This window comes from Chaetodon trifascialis, chromosome 19, assembly GCF_039877785.1.
Source record: "Chaetodon trifascialis isolate fChaTrf1 chromosome 19, fChaTrf1.hap1, whole genome shotgun sequence".
In the NCBI taxonomy this organism is placed as follows: Eukaryota; Metazoa; Chordata; class Actinopteri; order Chaetodontiformes; family Chaetodontidae; genus Chaetodon; species Chaetodon trifascialis.
The window spans coordinates 10,487,931-10,513,880 of record NC_092074.1 but is presented as its reverse complement, the minus strand read 5'-3'; the positions used below and the strand labels follow the sequence as shown (position 1 = coordinate 10,513,880).

The window sequence follows — 25,950 nt, the reverse complement described above, 5'->3', positions numbered from 1 at the left end:
GCAGCTAGCCAAGCTCTCTCCAAAGGTAACAAAATCACCTATCAGCACCTCTAAAGTTCACCAATTTGCATGTTATATCTTGTTCGTTTAGTCTGTACAAAAGTGTGACAATGACAACTCATGGATTTATGGGAGGTTATATGCAACCTAACAGCCATGAAATAGCCAAGCATGTTTTTATTTCTTATATTGTGTAATTACTGAACTTTAGCCATGCTGATTTTGTTGCCACTGGACAGTCGGGCTAGCTGTTTCACACTTACTGTTTCACATCTGCATTTGTGCTAAGCTAAGCTAACTGGCCGAGCTATGCATGCATGAAAGTGGTGTTAATCTTCTCATCTAGCTCTTGGAAATGTTGGCATGTCATATCTCCACAAATATTTGAAGCACCCCTTTGGGCCAGTCACATTAAAGTAATCAAAATTTGTAGTTTTGACTGGCCAGTGCACCCATTTCCAGAAACATTTGGAAAGATGTAATCATTAGTGAAGAAGACGTACAGACAGACAGATGGATTGAGGCGGATCTCGCAGTAAAAGATGGAAGAAACATTTTTCCTTTGCACAGTACAACAATCTGTGTACAGGTAGAGGTGATTTTCAAGCTGACAGGGTGGAGAACAAATCTGCATTCATTGAAAAAAGGCATTTGCGAAATGGGAAACAAAACATAGACGATTCACTGCATGCACCATCATTTGCTTCCACGTAATGTCACAGCTCGTATTTGCAGACTTTTTGTGACGGCCCATTAGTTTCTCATTAGTTTTGAGATATGCAGATTCCTACATTTTGGCATCTAAACAACAGATGGAATAAAAAAAAAAGCTACGGTTGAAAGTACACTTCATTTCAGATGTGAAATAGTTATGAGTCGAACACACCTCTTCCCTCAAGCTTTATGAAACTATTTCACGCTCCATGCAACATTCCTCACACAGAACTGAAATGCCTTTCAGCAATAGAGAATAGCCGTTCATACATCTGCATGCTGCTAAGGAGATAATAGATTCTCAGTCCTGATCCACAGCGGAAAATATCAGTGTGCGTTGTGATGACCACGTTTGGCCCAACAACCTTTGATACACACACTGTATACTGTATATCTTTGTGTCAGATATTAAGATATACCACAACAAAGGCAAGACTAAGAACCAAGGTTTATTTTCCACAGTGACTGAAAATGAAAAGAAATTGCAGATTGAGGCCATGGTTTCTATATGAGCCATTAAGCTGCATCCTTCACACATCATCCTGTTTGAAGGATGATCCAGCATGAGGGTGGAAGATGAAAAATAAATGAGAGAAATCAAGGCTAACAATAGAATGTTGTTTCAAAGAAATTTAGATTAATATTAAGCTGAATATTTCAATCACAGATGGGAGAAATTGGGGAAAACATGGGAACGTTGTATCGACTGCTGTCGAGAGCTCAGTCAAATCATCATATGTAAGATGGTAATCTGACAAAAGAAATGCTTTTCCTTCATTTTCACAGAGCAATCTTATCACTATATAATCTTTATTTTTGTATGTATTTTCTGTGGGTTTATAACTCTTAATCCTTGCATGTGTTTTTGTGGTTGTCATGTAACTAATGAATTTGGACGTTATTTCAAACACTAAGATTGCAGTGTTTCCTCCTTGACCACAGATTCATATTGTACCAATGTGGATAGATTCACTCCTTGCAGTAGGCACAGGATATAGGAATTGTTTTGACTGTTTTAATTTGAATTTTTGGGGGCATTTTATTCCTTTACTGCAGAGTGGGTGTAAAGACATGATGGTAAATGAAGTGGAGACGCTGCAGCTCACAGTTGGCCACCACGGCATCCTGATCTTGCTGGATTTTGAGTGATACTTTTATCTTGCTAAATCTAAAGGTACCTAAAAAACCCTACAAAAATTATATTACGGTTAGAATAAAGGGATTTGAATAAATAAATAAAGGTACTACAGAGAACTCTTTCAAAAGCATATAATTTTATTGTGTGCAGTAAGAGCATTTTATTTAATTTGTATAAAAAGTTAAATTGCTGTAACTGGGTGAGAGTTTTGGGAATGCTTTTGCTTTGAGGGGTGAAACAGTTTTCAATTAGTTTTAATAACATGCAGCCCTTGTAGTCACGTTCCCTGATTGATGATGGAGATTAGTGGGTGGATGGTTGAAATGTGTGGGGGCTATGCCCACTAACAGTAGGGACAAGACTGGATTAATTTAATCTAAAAATAGACCTCCAGAAGACAAAACAAGTGTACTAAACTCACAACAAAATGCTACTCTATTGTCAAACTCTACTTATGAATATGTTAAAAGCTGTGAGCAGAGGACCCTGCTGAGATGATCGATATATTTTCATTGTCTTCATAATGCAATGCTGAAGGGAAAAAGGTCATAACACATGAGCATAATGCAGCCTACATTCTGCATAATGCCATTCTGTCTTCATGGCCTTAAGCGCTACGGTGCAATCTCTGCAGAGCCAGCCCTGCTCTGCTCTGTGCCTTAGAGCTCACTGACAATATCTGCACAGCCTTCTGGCTGTTTGGAGAATGAAAACACACATCATCCAGGGATCATGGCTGTTTGGCTGGCTTAGGTTACCGGGGAAGACAGAGAGAGAAGTTAGAGAAGCAGAGGAAGTCAGTCAAGCAAGCGAACAATGGGGTTGGCTGGAGTCGGACATCCAGACAGGCCTGCATGTAGCTTCCTGTGCATGCAGACCTGTCTACATGCACAGGAAGGTCATTAATCATAAACCTTTCAAATGATTGCAGGAGATCCACAGCAGATGAAAACAGGCCACTGATTCATCTGCAAAGCTGTCTCATGGAGCAATTATTAGAGTGTGATCACACCATTATCTCCCATGTCCATGTCATCCATGAATTCAAATCACACTCTCCAAACCAGCTTTGGATTTAAGTCGCTGCATTTGATTCAAAGTGAACAGAATTTTGTTTACCAATTTTCTACCTGACTTTTAATGAGTGTGTACGTGTGTGTGTGCCTGTGTGTGTGTATGTGTGCGCACACTGTCATTCGTTCACCGCCTCCCCCGTTCCTAATGACTATGTATGCCAGTGCTGCTAGCTGCGCTCAGATATGTCTTGTGGGGCGTAATTCCTGTCAACATGAGGCAACAGGCTGACAGGTAATGAAGAGCTAATGGATGGTTTCACCACTCTGCCATGACAGCACAACCAAGAAGAGGGCTTGTGTAATTTATTTGCTGCCAAACTGCCTCCACAACATGCAGGAAATGTGCCCCTGTCCACTTTTTTTTTTTGCCCCCCTGCTCTCCATTCCCCCCTCTAGAGATTTGTCTGTGTGCCTTTAAATTTATTCATTTATGTCTTTGTCCTGATTTCAGTGAATATCTCGTACCATACCTCCTGGGCGTACTTGGAAGGCAGATCATATGAAGATGGCATGAAGGTGAGCGAGAATTTGAAAGTGTCTTTGAATTGAATTGTCACATTTATTTTAATGTTGTTTTGTTTGTGATACACTAACATGCCTGCAAATTCAAACTACTACAGAGAGAAGCCCTGCTCATGATTTGTTGAAAACAGTAAAATAAATAATTTATACAGGCTTTGTGCTCAGAACTCTTAGGCCGCATGTTATAACTGCAAAAAGATACTATGAATCTGGCCAGAGCACCGTAAAAGTCCTGTTATGGTACATCTGTTACATTTTCACTGTATATTTTGGATATTTTAGCAAAAAAGTTGCGCCTATTCTGTTCTCATGATTTTTCTGTCCCCCTTTTAATAAAAAATTAATAAAAAATGTGTCTGAAGCTCAATGTCCTTGAAGATGTCAGTCACAGTTTTCTTTATATACTTTTCTTTGATATGCTTATGAATGCAGACTCATGTTATGAGAGCTGACTTCTTCATTTAGATGTCTCTCGCCTCTATAGGGAAAATGTGAATATATTATCTCCCAATGCCATGCTATACGGTTCACCCAGCATAGTCAGTGTGAATCCATAACAACTGTAAGTTTTGTATGGTGGAAAAAGGAGCTTTAGCTTTAAGATCTGAGCAACGCAGCTGCTGGCCTGAATGTATAAGACAGTAAACTACACATTACAAACACACAAATTATGTGAATTAATAGCTTTACTGTGCAGATACACAAAGGTTACATATGTAGAGAGGTCTAGATGCAGGAAGAAACCAAAGGGAATTCAATTATTGGCTGAATGCATAAGAAAAGTTAATGTGTGGATGCCATTACAGATGAAATATAGCACAAAATTACATTTTCAGCACATTTACAACGCGGATACATATATTAGGTATACACAACAGCAGGTATTCATGGAAATTCACAAAAACTATGTATCATGATTGCTTTTGCAAGAGCATCCACATCCAAAAGGGAGCAAGCAGAAGTCATTAATATCTGTGCCCTCTTCATAGTCCCCGCTCATTTAATTATATTTCTACAAACTACAGAGACTGTTTTCTTTGCATAGGAGTCATCTGCAGATCATCTGGCCTCCCTGTCTGTCGCGGGACCATTGGAGCCATGACAACATTCAGTTATGCCCTCTGCACCCTAATACAGCATCAGTGCAACATGCACTCCCTTTGTATCCATGCTGTATTCAGATGGTCATGTTAAGTTATTCTGGGGTTGGAGCACAGATGTGACTGGGGTGTTATCATAAGGGCTCGTAATTTATCAAGCAGTGTGATAGAGTGCTACCAAAGGGGAGAGAGAAATACAAGCTTTACCACATGGTTAATAAGACCTTGTGATTTACAAAGGGTCAGCAGCCCAATGAGGTCCGACCCCCAGAGGGACACTCAGTCACAGAGCCTGTGATCGCAAAGATAAGAACCTTGTCATGATGCAGTCCTCTCACACATGTATTACACTTGTCGTGGGGATGTACTGCCTGCGGGGAATTAATGAATATGATATTTGTTGTTTTTTCTTTCCATTGCCCCAGTGGCCTCTAGTTGACAGGTGTGCAATTTAGGATGGTGTAATGAGGCTACAACACTACACACCCTGTTTAGTATTCCCATCATGTTCTGTAAACAGGTACAACAAGCAAAACTGCGTTGTGCAGCAAAGAAATCACGGATTAAATCAGACAAAAATAACAATAAACTCTGGTCCTATGACTACCTCTTGTTTATTTCATATTATTAGAAACACAGGTGTTTGGAGGCCCTTGTTGGTAGCAGTTTAAGGCGCTGCAGTATGCCTGGTTTGAGTCCAGCCTGGGATCTTTCTTGCATGTCACTCCCCACCTACATCTTATCTCATTTCCTATCACATCTATAATGTTTATCCCTAACAAAAGCATAAAAATGCTGAAAAATTACTTTAAAAACAGGAAAGAAAAGACAAAAAGAAGGGTTCAACTTTCATAATGCGCTCTAACATACTTAAACAACTGGTTGCAGAAGGAACATGCATAGAAATACTACATGAATACTATAACAGTACACAGGAACAAAAAGAGGTACAATATGTGCCTGCATTAAACAAAGGAAAGAAACTCACCTAACACTTGAAAGCTGCAGATGGGGCTACATCTAAATATCATCTTAGGGCCTGTATGCACGCACTCATGCAATCCTCTTTCCACACAAAACAAAAACAAGATCCAAGGATCCGAACTCCAAAGATTTCAGCTACAGTTAAAACAAATCCAACACCTTTTTGCATGCTGAGATAAGTGCCACTCTGACTGAGACTGCAGCTGCATTGGAGCGAAGCTGCTAGCATCAGCCTACTCCTATAGCCGTTTAATATGGGATATGACAAGGCTGTAATACATATTCACACCAAGTGAGAAGGTGACCTGCCACACTAATGGAGAGCAACAGAGTGGATATAAGGCTGACAAGCCCCGGGGTAACTGCCCACTGATGATACGTACATGACAAAAAGAGCCTTATCTCCCTTCAGTTTGTTTTTGAATAAAGAAAATCTAAATCCATCTAAATCCAGCAGACTGGTGGACAATCATGACATGGCTGTCCCTGAAAAAACTGCTCAGATTTGTAACATATAATCATCCCCGAAGGACTGATATTACTCAAAACTCATTGCATGACAGGAGCATCTTTCTCATTATTCACTTTTTAATACTCTGAGCTGCCATTCAGGCGAGGATTAGGGAAGCACCAGTGGAGTTTGGCAGGGAGGCAATACTGTGCTTCTTTATTTCATTTTGAGGAACTTCTTTCAAAACCAAGAATGAGGGGAATCCTTTATTTCTAATTTTCTATTTGACTGATACCACCACATGCCTTATATATCACTTTCTTCACTTAAAAGTGTTATTCAGACCTGCCACTTTGGCAGTCCATGTCACATTTTGAATTTAAAACATTACATTTTCACATGCTCATAAAATACAAAATAAACATCATCTTTTTACAACATATATTCCAGAATTCAATTCGATTCAAAGTGTGTAGTATTGCATGAAAACAAGCATAAAAACATGTAACCATGCTAGCTTTTACAGAGAGAAAGAGTTGTACATCTTTGAGCACAGAAGAACTTTATGGGACATTACAGTGCAAGTCTCTTTTCATACCCCTTCTACTTCTACATTTAAAACTACAATGATGCACCCCAATATAAAGACCGATATAAACCCACAGTGTAAACAATGGTGTTAAAGGGGGCATTTTTCCACGTTTGGTTGTGAGGGGAATAGTGAAGCCAAGTTCCCTACAGGGTCCCAGCATGGGACGGCCCCTCAAAAACACTGTACCTAAAGGCTTGTTTTTATTATAAGTAAAAAAATACTGTTGCCTGACTACATTTGGCAGATCATTTCTTCTACTAAAACAATACAAGAGCCTCTCCCCCTCAACGTCATACACCTTTAAAATGCTTTTAAAGAACAATGTTTTACTGATGCAAATAAAACTTTAGCAGCACCAGAGCAGTTTAATAACTTGAAGTGAGTCATCATTGACTCCCTCTATTAACACCAGGCAATCACTTTGAGAGTGATAACAGGTTCCAATCCTACATCTTCAGTTTTAATTCTGCAGCTACCTCTTCTGTGCACACTTGGATTGTAGTTTAAGTTTGCAATATTTTATAAAAATGAATTTTCCCCTCCGGGGGACTAATAAAGGCTTTCTGATAATGCTGCTTCTGTGGAGCAACAGGCCGAGCTTGCGTCTGTGGCAGTCTAAATCACCTTAACTCTGCAAATTAAACAAGGTTTCATTGAAGTCTTAAGGGGCCAGCATACTCCGTCAATAGTGCTCGTCAGATCGGTCGAATAGCTTCACAACCCCCCCAAAGCTTCCAGATATCAGACTAGAGGGGGCTACATCCAACTATTTCTGTAACTTTCTGAAAACCGACAATCTGACATCCACACCCACTTCATGAGGTGAGAAAGGAGCCAGGTGTTTGAAGCCCTCTCTCAGGCTCTCTTTTTTTCATTCTTGACACAACGATTTCTGGCACTTTTTATGCGTACAACCGAGTGCAACACTAAGAACGTCTTCCAGGAGAGGCTTTCTGAAAATGTACACTGGTATCCCCATGTTTACACAGTATTGCATCTTCCCCCTCTCTATGACAACCAGCTTTTCACTCCACCTTTATGCAGCCGCTGGGAATAATTATAAACACTTTTGATTTCCAACGAGGTCGGACAACAAGTCATATGACCTAGTTCTGATCAAGCATACTCTGGCCCTTATATGGTTACTTGTATAATGTGTGAGTAAGATGGCTTTCCACCTTTGTCCTATACTCTAGGTATAATGACAACCCGAAGAATGTTTTTCTTCCTGGTATGTTTACAGAAGTTCTTCAGAAATCAAGTCAAATTTTTTGACATGTCACAATTTCCATTACTGTTCTGGAGCCACAGATTCAGCTCCTGCTTTCTATAGCTCAGAAAAACGCACCAAACCATGGGATAAACATCTCCAGTTAGCAGTGAGGAGTCCGCTTCTGCTGAATTGAAATGATCCAAAAGATTGGTTTATCATTTAATGCAGAATGAGAAGGGATATCTCTGAAAGACTTCACTGGAATATATGACACAGGCTCATACTGGGTGCAGGGCCTGTCAGGATAGGAACAATATGTGTGCACTGAGCTGCAGCATGACTGTGTTTTGGATTTAATGAAGGCATAAGTGCTCACGTCCCCTCAGACTTAGTGAGAATGAACAACCCCAATAATCAAACCTGATCGGATCTAAAAGAGGGCACTTAGAAATATACTTATTTTAAAAGTCATCTCTCTACTGGTTTCACACCCACAGCCATGATTTTAGCGCTCCAATGCCTGCACTGAAAAAAAAAAAAAAAGAAAAAGAAAAGGTTCGATTAGAAAAGCTGAGAAGAAGCTATTTTTATTGAAATTTGGCAGAGGGGCAGGTCTACCACATGTTCAAATTATTATGTGAATATGAAATGTACTGATAAATGCAAATTTCATGCACTGGAGATGGTGTAACAGATGGCAGACAAATAGAAATGGTGGGTCTTTTCCCTATATCAAGTGCTATTTTTCTGCAGGTGAAAATACAGGAAAAAATAAATGGACTTAGTGCATGGCTCCAAGATCAAAGATATCCAGTGTCACTGGATCCTTAAAGCCATTTTGATACTATTCAAGGTATTTATTCTGTTAGAGCCATTGAATGTACTTCCACTCAATAGGAACCTCTCTACAAAGTAGCTTGCATTGTCAGTGAATCCGCCCTTCTTCCCAGGATGTCAAATACAGACGCTTTGTCATGTCAACTAACTCCAGTGAAAACCCATCCATGGCAATATAAGATGTTTAAAGAGCCAATCAGATAGGTACGTCTTGACGCTGTAAGGAAAAATGAAACAAAGAGGTGTTTTCAATAGCTGTCGGAACTACGGCAATTCCAATTCATTGCCAACCCAGAGGGAGCCACATAACGTTTTCCACCGGGGAATAATGGCTGCAGACTTGAAGCCTGCTAAGTGTGTGGGGCTACAGAGATTCACAGTAGAAATAGCACAAGTTGCATGAATTTCTCGTCATCATCTGTTCTCAAAGATCATTTCCTGCCCCAAATGATTGATAAACGTGTGATTTTAAATCTGGGACTTAAAATGCTCGTTGCCCAGACATTTGTGAGGAACAAGTGCAGCAATAGAATCTTAGTAAAATCAAGGTAAATTAATTCCTGCTCGTTCATTAACCCCTTTTAACTCTCCAATCTGAGGTTACTGCCAATATTCATAGGAATGAGGGGTTTAAACTAATGCCTAGACCCTGGCCTGGCCTGTTCAACCACTTTATTCTTCCTGGGACTCTACTCTGTTGTCAGATTTACTAACTTTGTCAGGTGTGTCCACATATAGCAAAGAGAAGAACTACCTGACACAGCTCCTGTCGCAGACCCACAGGTCCACAGTGACGAGCCTCTCAGATTATTATGGTTTAGCAAGGAGCAGCAGTATCTCCACTCAGACAGGACTGTGTTACTGTATCTAACCGCAATGTCCATCTAATGCAGATGCAGAATGTCAAAAAACACCATAACAGGTCATCTACTGAAAGTTCTCTGTCAACACTGACACACAAAAGAGTAAAATGGCTGAATTTATCCTTCTTCTTGTGTTGAGAAAGAATTACAATTATCTCACCTCCAACTCTCCATGATCACTATTGTTGTTAAGCAACACACACAATTAAGTTATCCTTGTTGACACGTTTCTGATTCTGTGTTCAGACAACTGAACGAGGATAAAGCAAAGCGGTAATTTGTCTGCGGCTCATAAATGCTACCTGTTCACCTTCAGTAATTTGGGCACTGCAGCACTGACAACATCGATCAAAGCACTGATCACAGCCCTAACAAGTTGCCCTCACCTTGCTAGGTATAAACCCTTCTTTTGTGTGATCTCAGAACATTCAGAACGAGTGTTTACAGCTTGGATGTGAGCAGTATGGAATCCATACCCAGTAGTTTTGGGGGTATGGGAAACTTTTTCAGATAGAGCTTGCTGAATGTGGACATGATCTCACCTGCCAGTGAGCAGTCGGACTAGGAGGGAGGCAGAGACAGAGGGGGGATGACTTGGCAGACCTCCAGTGCTTGCTGTATACTTGTTAAGCGCTGGAGCTGGTAAGGGGAGACAGATAAGATTTTCTTGGCTGTCTGGCAGTGAAGCCTCTAACATGGGAAGACTTGAGCTCTGTGTTAAGCTTGTCATTCTCTGAAGGCAAAGGGTTAGGCTTATTATCATGGACCATCTAATAAAAGTTCTGGTAACAGACTCTGCTTTCTTTTCCAATATTCTGCTAAAAAATAAAATGAAGCTGATGAAAAATGAGTGCGAAAGACTGAAAGTGGTGTTCCTTATTATGATATACAAACAGATAGTAAAACAGTAATACAACGGCCAACTAAGAAAAGGGATTGTCATGTGGAGATGGAAGGCATGAAAAGGCTCTCGACAAAGAATTTTGTCGAGACACTTTTAATGAATCGTACCAAAATTGGATGTTTGATGCTTGTACAAAAAGGTTTGTCATCTGCAGCTATACTGATTACTGACACTGATACTATACTATAACTATAAAGTGAGAATAAGAGGCTGAAATCACCCAAGGACAGCAAATTTCTCAGTTAATACCATCAATAGCTGCCAATGCATTTCAAGTCTGACAGGTAGGGACACTACAACAAAAAGAAGTATTTAAATCTCCTTGAAGAAATGTCTCTTCTCCGTGACTGATCCTCCTCCGAGGCTATCTGTAATTTACTTATGCACTTTGATAATTGGAGAGAATGAGCGCTGCATTCGAGAAATCCTTTTAGAAACACTGAATAGAGAACTCTTTATTCCACTCCAGTACTTTCCCTTCTTTAATTTTTGGCAATGAGTTCTGAAAACACCAGGGTTTTAATATCTGCAAGTTAAAGGGAAAGAAAAATTAGTACATCCTGTACCGCCTGGAGTTAATGACCTTTTATAAATTGGTGAGGATTTAAAGCTTATTATTTTACATTGTTTCCTGTACTGTATGCAACACCTGCTGAGCAGTGGCATTCTTCCATAGTACCTCTAAAATCCTTCCTCAAGCCAAGTCGTAGAGAAGTTCACAATAATAATTGATCACAGTAATCATCCCAGTATAGAATATATTGCACTATATTGACATATTTGCTACTGTATAAACCTATGAGGGATGAGTTTTGGTTCACAGGAAGAAAAGTTTCTGGTATTGTCCCCATTTTTGTCTGGTCTAGTTAAGCAGTGCTGATGAAAACATTTCAGATTACCTGTTTAATATGCATTTGTAATCATTCTCAGGATTGTAACGATTATGGATTAGACATCGTACAAGATTCAGACCATGATTGGTGAGAAACATTTTGCTGAATCAGGCAAAAGGCATTACACCTTGCTGGTTCCTTTATGAAATCAATACAGCTCTCTAAGAAGGAGCCGCATGTAAGGAGAAACAGGCAAAAAAAAAAAAAAAATTCAAGGACACAGCTGAGATGTGGACTGTGAAAAAAGGAGCAGTGGTTCAATGCTTAAAAGATGTCCCTAAAGGCCTCATCACACCAAAAACGGGTACAGCTAAATGTCATTTAGCAAGCAATTAGCTTGATCACCACTGGGGCAATAAGTTCACACAGTTAGCTGGAAAGGGTGGCGGTGGCTCAGGAGGTATAGTGGCCGTCTGCCAATCAGGGGGAACCTCAAAACTGCCCCCGATATTGCGCCATTGGTGTGTGAATTCATATGTATGTCGCTTTGGATAAAAGAGTCTGCCAAATGACTAATTGTAACTGTAAAAGGTGACACCTATTTGTACTACTGACTCTTGTCTCATAAGTTTCTGTCATTTATGCAGAGCAGCTTACGCTTCAGCTGAGGAGTAAAACAGCTAATAAGCTATGCTGGTGTCCTCTGGTCCCGAGAAAGCTCTTGATCAATGGTGCAAAATCACAGGCCAAAGTTCAGGATCTGCTCGTCATTCTGATTTTAGGAAGTGATTTTGCAGTTTTAAATGCTGCTGTGCAAAGGCCTTAATATGTTGTATTTTTAAACAGTGCAAAGCTTAAAGCATGTGCAGAATTCCAAGTATGTGCACTGCTGAAGGACTTCAGGATCAGGAACACCTTTGAAGATGCACTTTTTCTACTCATTTCGTAATATATCGCCTTCATACCTATGACAGGAGCAAATGTTGCCGTCCCATGTATCAATGCTCTCGAGCTGACGGTGCCCTTTAATGTTAAGACACATCATTATCATTATCGCTTCCTAAAATTCCTCCATCCAACTATACAGGCGCACACAACCGCTGTGTAACTATGAAGACGTGAACAGTTTAGATAGTAGCAGAAAATTGCCTGGATATAAAGCTATAATTTTCCATCCTTTTGTCACACTCCCAATCCCAACCTCCTCAGAGCAAGCCTCCACTACCTAAATCTTTCTTCTTCTTTGTTCCTCCCTCATAAAAAGAAAAAGAGACTGAAGCACAGCTGAACTGAAACAGAATCCAGAGTTTTCAAGTGAAGGTTTTGAGGCAATAAATGAAATATTCTGCATTGATGTATTTGAAACACGTGCACGTGAATTAATATGGGGACAGTACGGTACGTGTTAACAGTTACGACAACACATGCAAATGCAATTAAACACATTCAAATGAACTCCCTCATTATTCTTAGGATTTACATGAACCAACTGATGTAAATTAAATCATATTATATTATAGTATATTATAGCAATTAGACACAATTTGAGCAACAATCAGGGCCTGCTTAGAGTCCTGATGGCCACCAGAGGGCCCCCAAGAGTGCTTGAAATATCCGACGAGTGAGTGTAACAAAAACGCAATATTATGTTAATGGGCTATTAGCTAATACCACTTGTGTAATCAATTCCTGCTGCCTCTGTCAGAACTGGTGTCACCTTCATGTGCATTGTAACGACGTCAACTGCACAGTCAGTCAGACTAACATTTGGATAGATATGGCACCTCCAAACGTTACGTATTCCTCCCGTGCTGTCAAAAGAAAAATTCAGGTATAACTCAGGTAGGATTCAGGTATTTACAAGAGGAGACAAATAATTTGTCACAGACAGCATTTCAGAAAGTGTCGACAGCTCAAAAAACTTGATTTGTTAAGGGAGTCTGGGCACTTTCTCCCCGGCTGCCAACAGATCAAATTGCAGTTATTGTTTTTATAAAATCTGACAATTTTAGCATCAATAAAATGTTACTTCTTTTCAGAAAATAGTGTTGATGGCAAAAAGGTTACGGTGTGTTTGGCAGGTAAAACCAACTTTATACACAGAGGAGTCTTCACAGCATTACAGCAACACACCAGGACAAACTGCAAAAAATCTTTATACAAACAAAGGAATAATTTATCGTTTTACTTTGCGGAATACAAAAGAGGGGACAGCTTACTAAGATTTTGATCCAGACAACATTTCACAAAGTTCAGAAAGTCTCCCTGAACTCAATGGCTCACAAAAGTCACACAATTTCCAAGGGAGTCTGGTACTTTCTCCAGATGGAATATATTGCGGTTACTGTACTCATGATTCAGCCTCTGCTTCCATTTTACTGTGGTTACTACAACCAGTAGCACAATATACTCTGTTTCTGTGTGTGTGTGTGTGTGTGTGTGTGTGTGTGTGTGTGTGTGTGTGTGTGTGTGTGTGTGTGTGTCTGTCACTCTTGTATCAACAGTATGCACACGTGCTTATAAATCACGTGTGCTGCTTTTATAGTGTATTGCTTGTGAGCCTATGTGTGATTATTGTGGGTGTGCCTTGAGGATATTGCTGAGACCTCTGATTTATGGTCTGATGGCAATTTTTAATCAACATCTATTGATGTTTACTACAAATGTGTGTTTTGCCTACTAATGTCACACAGGGATTATGACCACTATATGGATTACAGGAATGTTCATGCCATATTGTGGACATGCAATATCAAAGAGTTGTTATGTTATCCTCATAAAACAAATAATAATTTTCTATCGTTATATATCATGGTAGAGTTAACCTATATATATACAGAGTTTTATTTCATAGTTGAGGAGAGTCCCTAAAGAAAATGCTGCCTCAAAAACAGCCTCAAATGACTGTAAATGTCGCATTAACCTGTCACCTTAAATCAAAGCTCAGAGAACAAAATAGAAATGAAGCAAACAAATGTATCTCTGCATCTGTGTGTCTGTTCATAAGCATGCAGGCAACACAATACACATTCCAGCTGCCAGTTTCACGCTATTCTGCTCATCAACAGTGGGTGGCAGTAATGTGCAAAGAAGCATCGCGATGCACTGCGAGCTGGCAATCATTTGGAAATGTTGCACGCATTAGAACATTCAGAAAATTGGCTTTATAATGGTTTAATGAGGAAGGAAATTCAACCAAAAGGATTATTAGAGCAGGATACACAATGCATTTGTAAACATAAATTTTGTTTGTTTACAAGAAAACCCCACAGGGCACCTTTAGGCTAATTAACATTATTTCCAAACCAACCCACAAAAACATATTTTGCCCTCAACTTGTTACAAACCATTAAGAGAGAAATTCCACAAAAGTAAATAAACAATGAATACTAAAAATAGTTTAACCGTTCTGTGCTTGCAAACATGCTATTCAGACTAAGGCACACAATAAATACATCTCGTACAATGGCGCCTTGTTAAGTGAACACTTGGAATGCCAACTAGTCCAGAGCATCTCAGTGGAAGGGCTTTGTTGTCTGTCTTCGCATTGTGTCAGGCTGTGGGCAGGGCAGTGGAGACAACCTGCACTTTGTGGTGTCAATGGTCTACTGCTGTGAGGCTGCATAACAAGTCCCACGGTGCATCTTTCTCTCTACGTCTCACAACTGGCTGTGGGGCCTGGTGATGCCTTTTTCATTTGCTTGTTCATTTGTGAACAGGAAACGTGTGGAAAAATATGAACAATATGGTAATGAGTTCACTAAGAGGAACCTCGGTACACGTGTCTGATTTGTTTGCTCTCTTTTTGTGAGCATCCAGTGAAACAGCACAAAGGAAATAAAAAGAAAATGTGCAGGTTATTTGCTCTTTGGCATCTGTACATTATTGTTTTTCCTATCTCTTTCTCTGATTTAAGTTTTTTTTTTGCCTAATTCTTCATTCATAATGTCAAATGCAGAGTGAGCCCCCAAGCTACACATGCACTCATGTCATGTTGCATTTCAGCTGCTACATGTTTATCACAACAATCCAGGTTAATTCGAGCAGACTCTGGGGCATGTGGCTGTCAGTCCATTAGCTCCTGCAGGACACTGGCCGAACTCAACACCCTATTCCGCCTGTCCAATCCCCTAAATCCTTTGGAGTGCTTTTTCCTATTGGCCGTGCCAGTTGAGGGTGAAAATACTGTGGCTAATGCTGTACTACTGTAGCACCTAATATCCCTGGGTGAGGCAGGCGTGCGTGATTTACTATTATCTAACGATGAATTTTTGGGTTGGGAATTGAGGCCAAGGTCAGTGGATCAAATGGGATTTGTGGTTAGGAAATTGTTAGTCTGATCCAGGCGTGGAGCATGTGATGATGCAAGTGGACAAACCCAACAGGGATACAAGCGTCCTCTTTCTCTCACTCGACACAAACACACTGCAGGTATCCAAGCCTATCAGCCTGATATGGTTCTTTCATTGAAAAGGATTGCACAAGTTTGTCCCTGACCGGCAAAGAAATGCACCTCAGCTGCCTTAAAAGCTCTTAAACTGAAATATTTTCATCTGTATCTGTCTCTTCGAAGGGTTTTAGCATCCTTGATGTTCTATACGCTGTTTTGGATGATGGCTACACGAGGTGCTCCATACTTTAACAGTGAAATCTTCAAATTTGTCACTTTCTTCCTCGACTCTACTCATGCATTCTCTCTCTTACCTCATACTCCACGTACTCCTCCTCCTCAACCTCATAGGAGACCGTTTGGATCTTGACGTGCTCGCCGTCTTCCAGCAGCTTCGCCTGGGGATCCTCCGTGCCGGGCGTGTCTGCACCCGTTGTGCTGGAAGCCTCCTTCGCCTTCTTCTCCGTGAAGGTGGTCTCACAGCACTCGCTTTTGTATTCCTTAGCCTTGATGCTGCCGCTGTCCTCCTTGTACAGGATGAAGTTGGGCCTGTAGAAGGCCTCCACCGCCAGATGCAGTGAGGTGGCATCCAAAAGTTGCTGAGATTTCATCTTCCCGTTGGCACTGTAACTACCTCCGCTCACTACGTTGCCGTTAGTCACCTTTCCTCCACCTCCTCCCTCACCTCCACCTCCTCCTCCAGCAAAGTAATTAATAATGTTTTCCTGGTACTGATTATTAGGGAAGTCGCCCCCATAACCATTGACCATGTGCTTGCTGTTCTTGTCCAGCAACGGGTTCTGGAGCTCACTGAGATTCTCCATAGCAACAGGGGGTAAAGGCTGAGCAGGTGGAGCTTCTCAGTGATGCTGGCTCTTGCAAAGAGATGGGACAATGATGTGTGAAATAAGGCAGGGCGTGCTTCTCAATGGCGTGCGCTGATGGGAGTGAAGGTGTTAGTGGCATTCAGCATTCGGCACTCAGAGATCTAGAGAGGAAAGGAACAGAAACAGAGAAAGGGAGAGTTTTTAGATTCCATATGAAATCTGGAGGGAACATTTTATTTGACGTCTTCCAGCAGGTAACAGTTTACCGAACACTTGCTCACGTCAGATCAAAGTTCAGCTGTCGTTCCCTCAGCAGCAACGTTTTACAGCATCCCGCATGTCGAGAGCTGCACCCTGCAGATGATTCAATTAAGTTTCATTTGCTTCCTCCCTCTTGACACTTTAAGTAACATACACACTCACACACACATATCCGGGGTACTGACAGCAATACATCAAAGCACTGCCATCTACTATAATTTCATTGTTACTGCTCCTTTGTTTGGGTCTTCTTAGGTGTCATCAAGCTCACTTCCTGATATGGATCAGGCTAAAAGGGCTGTAATCTTCCACCTCTGTGTAAATCTATAGCTGACAGTTATAGTGAAAGCAGTTTGACGTTGGCTGCAAATTGTCTTTACGATGTGAAAATATGACACAAGTTAAAAGACAGGTTAAAGATAAGCATTAAAAACACAGTTGGCAGAGCATAAAAAAATATTCTTTGCCACTAACCTGTAAGTGTATTGCAATTATTTTAATTAATGATGAAGAGTTATTTAAGATGGCTATGTCTACTACACATCCGTGGCACCACTCACGGCCAGAAAGATTTTTTCAAGCAAAATGATTAAAAAGATTTTCTTTCTTTCTTTCTTTCTTTCTTTCTTTCTTTCTTTCTTTCTTTCTTTCTTTCTTTCTTTCTTTCTTTCTTTCTTGCTAATTATGAAATTTAGTCACTTCTGTGTAAACCTGATTCTGGCTGGATTGCTTATCCTTGGTGTTTTTGCTCTTGGTGTGAATTTTTTGATCTGAATTGATCTTAATGAATTTGAGAAATGTGTGTGTGTGTGTGTGTGTGTGTGTGTGTGTGTGTGTGTGTGTGTGTGTGTGTGTGTGTGTGTGTGTGTGTGTGTTTTATAGGGCATTTGAATATTTGTGAAACCTTATAATTTCATACTTTCAAATTTGGAGTTGAGATGCTGTGCAAAACACAAACAAAACAAACTATGACCATTTGTTAATCCTTTTGGACGTATGCTCAATTAAAAACAAGGCAAAGACAATATATCTAATGTTTTACCTCATCAACTTCATTGATTTTTGTAGATATATTCTTATTATGAATTTGATGCAACAACTAAATACTGGGAAAGATGTGGAATGCTCCAAAAACAACTGCTTGGAACATTCCACAGTTTGGAATATTCCACAGTTTGGAACATTCCACAGTTTGGAACATTCCACAGTTTGGAACATTCCACAGTTTGGAACATTCCACAGTTTGGAATATTCCACAGTTTGGAACATTCCACAGGTGATAGTATCATGATTGGGTATGAAAGGGGCATCCTGGGCTCAGTCGCTCACAAGCGAGGATGCAGCGAGCAACTGCACAACTTGAAATTGACTGCTGAAATATATCCAAGAGGAAATTCAGACCACAATAAATAGTTTCCAAAACAAATTATTTTCGAAATACCTTTTGTGATCAAAAGTGATCAAATGATAACCTTCTATCTCTCCCAGCTATTTGCATGCTGCAAAAAACAACCCAGAGTTCTCTGATTCTCATCTCCACCCTTAACCTTTGTCTGATTAATCTGCATTTAAAATAGAAATGCCGAAAGCAGATTATTTCTTGAGGTTCTGACCCCAATCGTGTATGGCTGGCTTACTGCTCCATCTCCAAATGCTTAAAGGTATTTCCAATTGAAGACAACAAGATTACATATAATACAAAATAGCATTGTGGTGATGGGATATGGATAATGGCTTGTTGGTACACAGTTTCATAACATGTACACTAATCGTTTGATAGATGAGTCGTGTATTCTTTGATCCTTTGGTTAATCATGGTCAGAAAAACCTCCTCTGATTCATATTAAGCAAAAGCAATGTGTTTTTTCTTTTGCTTAAGCTTTCCATTATGTGCCATACATTTATTTACCACAAGAAAATATCAAGATCTCAACATTACAGCTTCATAGACTCCATATTATAGGATGTTATGGAGCTCTACGTTAAAATAGTCTCCCATTGGAGTGGACAGAGTGCCACTTCATCAGTGTCCGGAGGAAGAGACAGACTGGCCCATAACCTGCAGCGTGCTGCCATTTTCATCCTCTACTCTTCATTTCCAGTGTAATCACCCCTTGTGTCTTACATTCTCTTACTCCTTTCAAGCTGCAGTTCTTTGATTCTCTCATTTTTCCCCCAACGTAGGTTTTTGTTTGCTGTACTTTTCATGTTTTCTGCCCCATGAATAAAATACAAGCCCCGCGCTCCCAGGCTTCCTGAAGCTCAGAAAGCACCGGACAGCCAAGAAAGTTTTCGTGGTTCCTCCCCGTTGGACCTTCTGCGTCTGAATGTGCTGACATTGTTGTTCCACACCAGCGCGCCCCTTGGTCTACGTATGGCTCGGGGGCATCGCGCGCTCATGCAGTACTTAAGTCAGTCGACTGAAACTTTGAGCACTTACAAATTCTCATGAAAAACTAAAGATGAGCAGGTGCTGAGGTTGCAGTCTACTTAGGATGCTATTGCTGCATTAAAACTGCTGCTTTTCTGGGACACGATGGTCTATGGCATCTGCCTTGCTGAAGTGTCCTTAAAATACTGCACCCGTGCCATCTCCAGGGGAGATTTGTTGCTGATAATCAGTTGCGACCTCCTGGGTGGAGCTGATGAATAATCTGAACTGATTTTTTGGACATGAGCTGCATCTATTTATTCGTTCCAACATGGTGTCAAAGAGGGCTTTTACGTAACACGCCCTCGTGTCCCAGAGTTTTTAAAATGTCAGAAAGCTTCCCCCTTTTTTTTTTCCAAATCAAAGGATAGCCACTTAAGTTAAAGGAGCTCCAAATAGCATTTTAACATCAATAAATCATTACTGCATTAATACTGAAACACAGCTGTGATTAGCATAATCACATGAGACAGTTTGCAGCAGGACAAGCTACTTCCACTGGTTTCTGATGATCAGATCTCGCAGCTCTGCGATATATGGCTTCAACGACACAAAAAAGGATGTTGCTTGTCCAAAAAGACTTTCTCACAGCAGCAGAAGGCCAAAAATGCCTTCTGTATGCTTTCCCAAACAGACCAGTGCCAACAGATCAATGTCAATGAACTCCCTCTGGCTGACATTAAAGCAGGTACAGTGGCTGTCATGAATACAGCCATAATAAGTATGAGTACTTTCCTGTTTCTGCCACAGTAACACTCCTACTCTGCACAAATGCTACAAGCTGACAGCGGATTACTTTTCATGTCAATACTTAGGGATGCTCAGAGAAATCTTTTTGGTGTTGTCATGCTTCCAGATACGTTACTGCTGTGTTGTTGGTGCAGAGCGGAGCTTTTTTTCCCCAGTTAATGGGAATTAAAGTGTGAATAAGCCGTTTCAGTGCAAACTGAGCAATGTAGGACACCTCAGTATCAGTGAGGATGAACACCAGAGAAATAACCACAGTCCTGCATGTTGATGTGTGTGTGCGCATGTGTTTGTGGGCGTTTGTGTTCCGTGCACGTACGGCTGTGAGTAAATATTCGTGTGTGTGTGTGTGTGTGTGTGTGTGTGTGTATGTGTGTGTGTGTGGGTGGATGTGTTTGAGAAAGAGCAAAGAAAAGACGGAGAGGGGGGAACGAAAGAGAGATCATACTTATATGCGATTCTCTGGTTGAGTGCGTTCGACATGTTGGTAGACAGAAGCGCCTTGGAGGCACGAGGAGCTGGGAGGTACAGCTGAAAGCGAATGAGGCAGAGCAAACGCTGTTGCGAAGAAAACAATTCAGCATGACAGAGATGGCACAAGCGCAGGCTGCAGTGCTGCCGTGTGGGAGGGCCCAGGGGTGTCTGACGAGGGGCTAATAGATTAGTGAACAACCTGTAAGCATCCAGGTGCGTGCGGCTAAGAGTGAGACCGTGAACATGCCAGCCGCACAGATACGTCTGTGTTCCTCAACCCCATTAGACTCCAGTCAGCACACTCTATTTCCCTGTGTCAGCCCGTTGCCAATCAACCCCAGACCTCTGACCCTGAAGCCGAGAGCGGGTATTATCAGCCAGGCCTAGAGGCCAGCGTGGTGAGATGTAGCTGAATACCAATGTGTCTTATCTGTCAGCCATGTTTATCCTCCCATTTCATCCAGCCTGTGTCTCTCGCAGCTTTCCCTGTATACCTCATGTGGAGACCTGCTCACTGCACTTGACAACTTCCTGTAATTTCATTTTGGAAGCAGGGGCTGGCGTTCCATATGCATAATAAGGTAACGCCAGGTAGTTATTGATGATCACAGATCAGGATAATGCACAAGGGCTCATTGCAGAAAATGCAAACTAGTCCCCAGACTGCATTTGTCTGCGAACCTTACCCTCTGGCATCAGCACATGAAAGTCCAGTGACAGATTAAGCAACAGAAAAGGATGAAGAGAGTAATGGGCTTAAAACCCTGTTGACTGATCCTTTTATGAACTATTATCATCAAAGGAGACTGTGTAGAACGTCGTAATCCACTTGAAATTAATCTGAATCCTAGTCCTGTGTCAGCAGCCAGTGCTGATAGTCTGTCCCCTCCGTCTGCACGTCTATCTGTGGAGCTGATAAAACATTAAACCCTCAGCAAGGACCCTTCCACAGAGGACTCTCTCTCTCTCTTTCCTCTGGACCCTTGTCTCCTCTCCCGTACAACAACATTCTTATCACTTGGCTTAGTGTCTTCCACACCTCCTTCAGATGGTTCAAAGCATTCCTTGATTAAATCCTCCATTGAAAATCTCAGCAACATGCGTTTGAATAATTCAATGGGACGCTGCTGTCAATACCCACCACGGACACTGTTGCTACAGCGGTTTGTTGTCAATTAGATGCAGGCTAAGTTGGCTTTGTTGCCTATACATCATGGTCCCCAGTAGCTGACGGCAAGATGCCAGAATTTACATAGATAGATAGATAGATAGATAGATAGATAGATAGATAGATAGATAGATAGATAGATAGATAGATAGATAGATAGATAGATAGATAGAGTTCCACAGTGACAAACAAAACACTTCGAATCAGGCAACACAGTGTCATACATGTGGAGTGAATCAAAAGTGAAGCACATTTGAGAAACATCTGATTTTCCAGACATGCTGCTGAAGCTGTGAGTTGAAAACCAGCCACTTTCTGCTGAAGGTTTTTCAATCTATTAGAGCTGCAGTTCAAGCAGCGATCAGACCTGACATCACTTGTGCCATCCCAATTGTTGCAGACACCAGAGGTACATCAGAAAGAAAAGGTGGGGATTGATAGCTCTCTTGTGTGCGTGCGTGCATGCGTGCGTGTGTGTGTGTGTGTGTTAGAAGGTAGAAGATGAGCTCCTTGCCGCATGCCTCCTGATTTTGCACAAAGCTGCAACAATTATCCCTGTCATCACCCTACAATGACTTCTTGCATGCATAAAAATAAAGATAATCTGACGGAACGCAGACGCTGAACCACTCCTTTTCGTACACTGATGTTTTTTTCTTGGCTTTCTTTGTTTACAGGCTGAAAAATATTCCTGAACGCACTCTCCGGACAAGTGTTCTGACCAGTCTCCACACAGAGAAAAGGCAGTAGGGCAGCGCAGAGCCTACAGAGTGACATGATGACTTCATGCCAGGAGCATATTTCAGTCATAACACACACAAAGACGAGCGGACGGGATTTGTGATCACGCGGTCGCAGGTGGAAACTGTGTGCGGAGTTCTTCATCAACAACATCCTCCGTGACAACAGCCCCATTGCATTGCGACGCTTCACTTCTTTCTATGAAGCAATGAGCTACGAACATGTGCGTAAATGTAAAAACACATTTTGCGTAAAGGCAATTTAAACCAATTTTAAACCATTCTGAACGCGCTTTACAGCGTTAACACGCGCGCGCTCTGGAAAGCAAACTGAACTAAACAAAAGAAAAGACGCTTTTAGCTTTAAAGGGTGGATTCAGTCCCTACCTTTGGCAATCCAAATACTGTTTGGAGGACGCAAACACTCGCTTGTTTCCGCCCGAACATTGTGGCTGTTATGCTGAAGGTGTCGGCCAGGGGGGAAAGACATTTCTTTAGACTTTCTCATTTGAAGGAAGAGCCAATCATTTCGGGCGAACAGGTCTCCGCTCGGCAAAAACACCGCCGTCACACTCTCGTAATCTCTCTCCTCTATAAATGCGAAGGTCTCCCTTCCCCATAAAGCGTTTACCTTGAGAGCTGACTGAAATGTTGTCGCCTTCGGAAAGTTAAAACACCTTCAGAGAGAGAGAGAGAGAGAGAGAGAGAGAGAGAGAGAGAGAGGTGAGATGGTGAGAGGAGGAGGAGGAGGAGGAGGAGGAGGAGGCGCAGAGCAGTCCGATACGCTTCGCAATGCGCGTAAAGGGACAAAACAGCGTCCACCCTGCCCGCATGCATGCGCTTACTTTCACTGACTACAACTGAATAAACGAGGTTAATCTTCTCTTAGAACGGATGTTTTTCCCTGCATATCATCACCAGGCAGCAGCATCCAAAGAGGAAGAGAGCTGGACAAAATCATGTCAGACACCTCCTCATTGAAATTACTGGAAGCCTACAGCAGGAGCTACAGTTTAGATGGCTCCTGTCAGTTATTGAAACGTGTGTAAAGTGTGAACAAACAGCACATAGCTGTCAAAGTGAGCAGGATCATGGCTGGGAGGGGTCATCTCTCATGAGTTTCTTTGAGGGCAGATAGCAGCAGCTGAAGTACCTTTCTTAAACAGCCACTACAATTACTCTGAGTGGGCCTGTCTGCTGTGAGCCCACTGATTTGATTAGTTCATGTGGATGACAATAATGTCAAAGAAAGCAGTGGCTGACATTTTTGTGGCACTCAAATTAGTCACTTTCTTCAGTTTTAAAATAGACCTGGAGAGCCCAAACTAGTGATTAGCAGGCATCAATGCAATGTTCCCAGTCAGCTGCTTATGAGGAGCAACGGGCTCCTGCATGATCAGAGCAGATTCCAGCCATCATTACAGCGGTACTCTGATTGTGTGTTTGCTCTTGCTGTTCTTGCCGGTTTAAAGTGAGCTAACTCAGATTGTGTCAGTCAGCTTGGATCAAACCACACCGATAGAGACCTGATGATGCGGATTAGTTGAGTTTTGAGAGTTAAATTCTCATGAAATATTAACTAAGAGTGTTATATTATTGTTATTAAGAAAATTAAAATAAGAATCAGAATGAGCTTTATTGGCCAAGTATGTGTCCATAAACAAGGGATTTGGCTCTGGTTTAAGGATTACATTTACTTGCAAAGAAAATAAGGATAAACAGCTCAAAACTATAAGTTCTAACAAAATAAACAATAAGAAATATATACACAGTGCAACCTCCCTATAGGTGGCGTTGATGCCTGATCATCCACCATAAATATCCTGCCCCTTTGAACAGATATTAATAAGAATATTGGAAACACATAAACACATATCATAGGATGTGAGGAAAAGAACTATTCTGCTAAATCCATGTTTCTTTTTGTCCATGTTTCTAACCACGTTTTGGAGTCCAAATAAGCCAAGGCAGGACTGCACAAGAGTGCGACTGAAGAGAATAAAATTCCTCAGATATCTCCAGAAGAATTTAGACTGATAGGGAATTCTATTAACGCTGTGTGGAAATGAAAGCTGAAGAGCGGAGCAGTTTCCTGCTGTCGTGCTGAAGGACTGCGCTTCATAAATGTCGTGTCATTTTTGCTGGTGCTATTTTACTGGTGTTTTTATATTTAGAAGCACAGTGTGATTAGAAAAAGCTGGGCCAGGCGTCACCGCAGTGTTCTGATTTACTGTCGATGAAATCACATTGCGTGGATGTTGAATGTTAATATATATGAAGGAATATAAATACATTCTGATTTATGGGCCATAACTGTTAAATAGGTGTGGTTTATGCTCCTACTGTTAAATGAAGGTTATTATTTAAAGTTCAAGACAGCCTCCACAGGGTTAATGCATAGTTTAAGTAGCTCATTTAAGTGAATGAACTTCAAAGGTAGGCAGGCACCAGGTCTGAAATCCCGTATCATTATCTGGGATCTAAATCGTCTTCAACAGCACGCAAGTGGAGTCCTGACCACAATCTTGTCAGTTTGATCTCTCAAGAAAAAGCTCCTACGGTTCCAGCGAGGGATCTGCGGTATTGACACTTCCTTCCTTTCATGTACAATACATTGTGCGTTTGGCATTTGAACGTGGGCACTACAGAGCAACACGGGGGGAAAAAAAGGTCAACAAATAGCCGGAAAGTGAGAGGATCAAAAATAGTCTTGTAGCTGCGCTGATCTTTGCTCAGGATGACCAGGGGAGGGACAGAAAAGAGGGCAAGCACACAGGGAGTTGGCTCTGACAGGCTGTGTAATAGCCTGAGTGTTCTGAAACACTGGTCACACCTCCACTTCAACATTTTTCCCAAACCACCGTCTGTCTTTCCCCTGCAGTGTTTCCTCTTATTTCTCTTTTCATCTTCTGTCCTCTCTTCCTCACCTCTCTCAATACTGCCGCAATCACATCTGACAAACACATTCAGATCCAGTGGCTAGCTGCATTCAGGACCTCATCAGAACCCCATCAATCATAGACATCATACGCCGCTTTCCTTCCTTCCTTCCTTCCTTCCTTCCTTCCTTCCTTCCTTCCTTCCTTCCTTCCTTCCTTCCTTCCTTAAATTTTTAACGCAGCTTGACCATTGAACAGACAATTTAGCCGCATCCTCCTCTGCTTGTTGGAGGGGGTCACTCGGCTTGCTGCCATACCTGCGGGCATGCCTCGCATTACAGATGGGCTGCAAGATCCAATTTGTTTGTGTTGAGATGACTCCAATTCCTTTGCCACAGAACATTAGGGCTGCAAATTAATATCCCTGGGCTCAGCGGCTCGCAGGTTGGTTTCGAGACAGGAGACAGGCTCACTGGGATAATGGCTGATGCATGGAGAGATTCTCTAGGACCTGAGGTAGCTTTTCTTTAACAAGTCCTTGCTCTTCCTTCCCCTCACACCTCTTTTCTTGCTTTTCCCCCATGGTTTCGTCTGTCACCCTCATAAACCTTCTCCCAAAAGAGTTTAGGAGGTGGAGGGCTCATCTACAGTGTCGTGCTCAGAGTTACAACATCTCCAGTCACTCTTACCTCTCAGCAGACACTCACAGGGAGGAGCAGAAGGGAATGCAAATGAGCAGTAATAAGAGTTTTCAGAGCCAGATGATGGTGATGTTTACAGAGGTTGGATGGCAATCAATTGTGGAT

General features: G+C 41.5%; 1 protein-coding gene across 1 annotated transcript in view; it reads right to left on the bottom strand.

Moving 5' to 3' along the window:
• Positions 1–22,952, bottom strand: part of syndig1l (synapse differentiation inducing 1-like) — a 34,560-nt gene extending 11,608 nt beyond the window's left edge. Inside the window, exons 1-2 of the mRNA XM_070987639.1 lie at positions 22,653–22,952; positions 15,932–16,605 (exon numbers count right to left, since the gene is read on the bottom strand). Coding sequence (XP_070843740.1) covers positions 15,932–16,441 — 510 coding nt within the window. The 5' untranslated portion in view covers positions 16,442–16,605; positions 22,653–22,952. The remainder of the gene's footprint in view (positions 1–15,931; positions 16,606–22,652) is intronic.
• Positions 22,953–25,950: the final 2,998 nt, after the last annotated feature.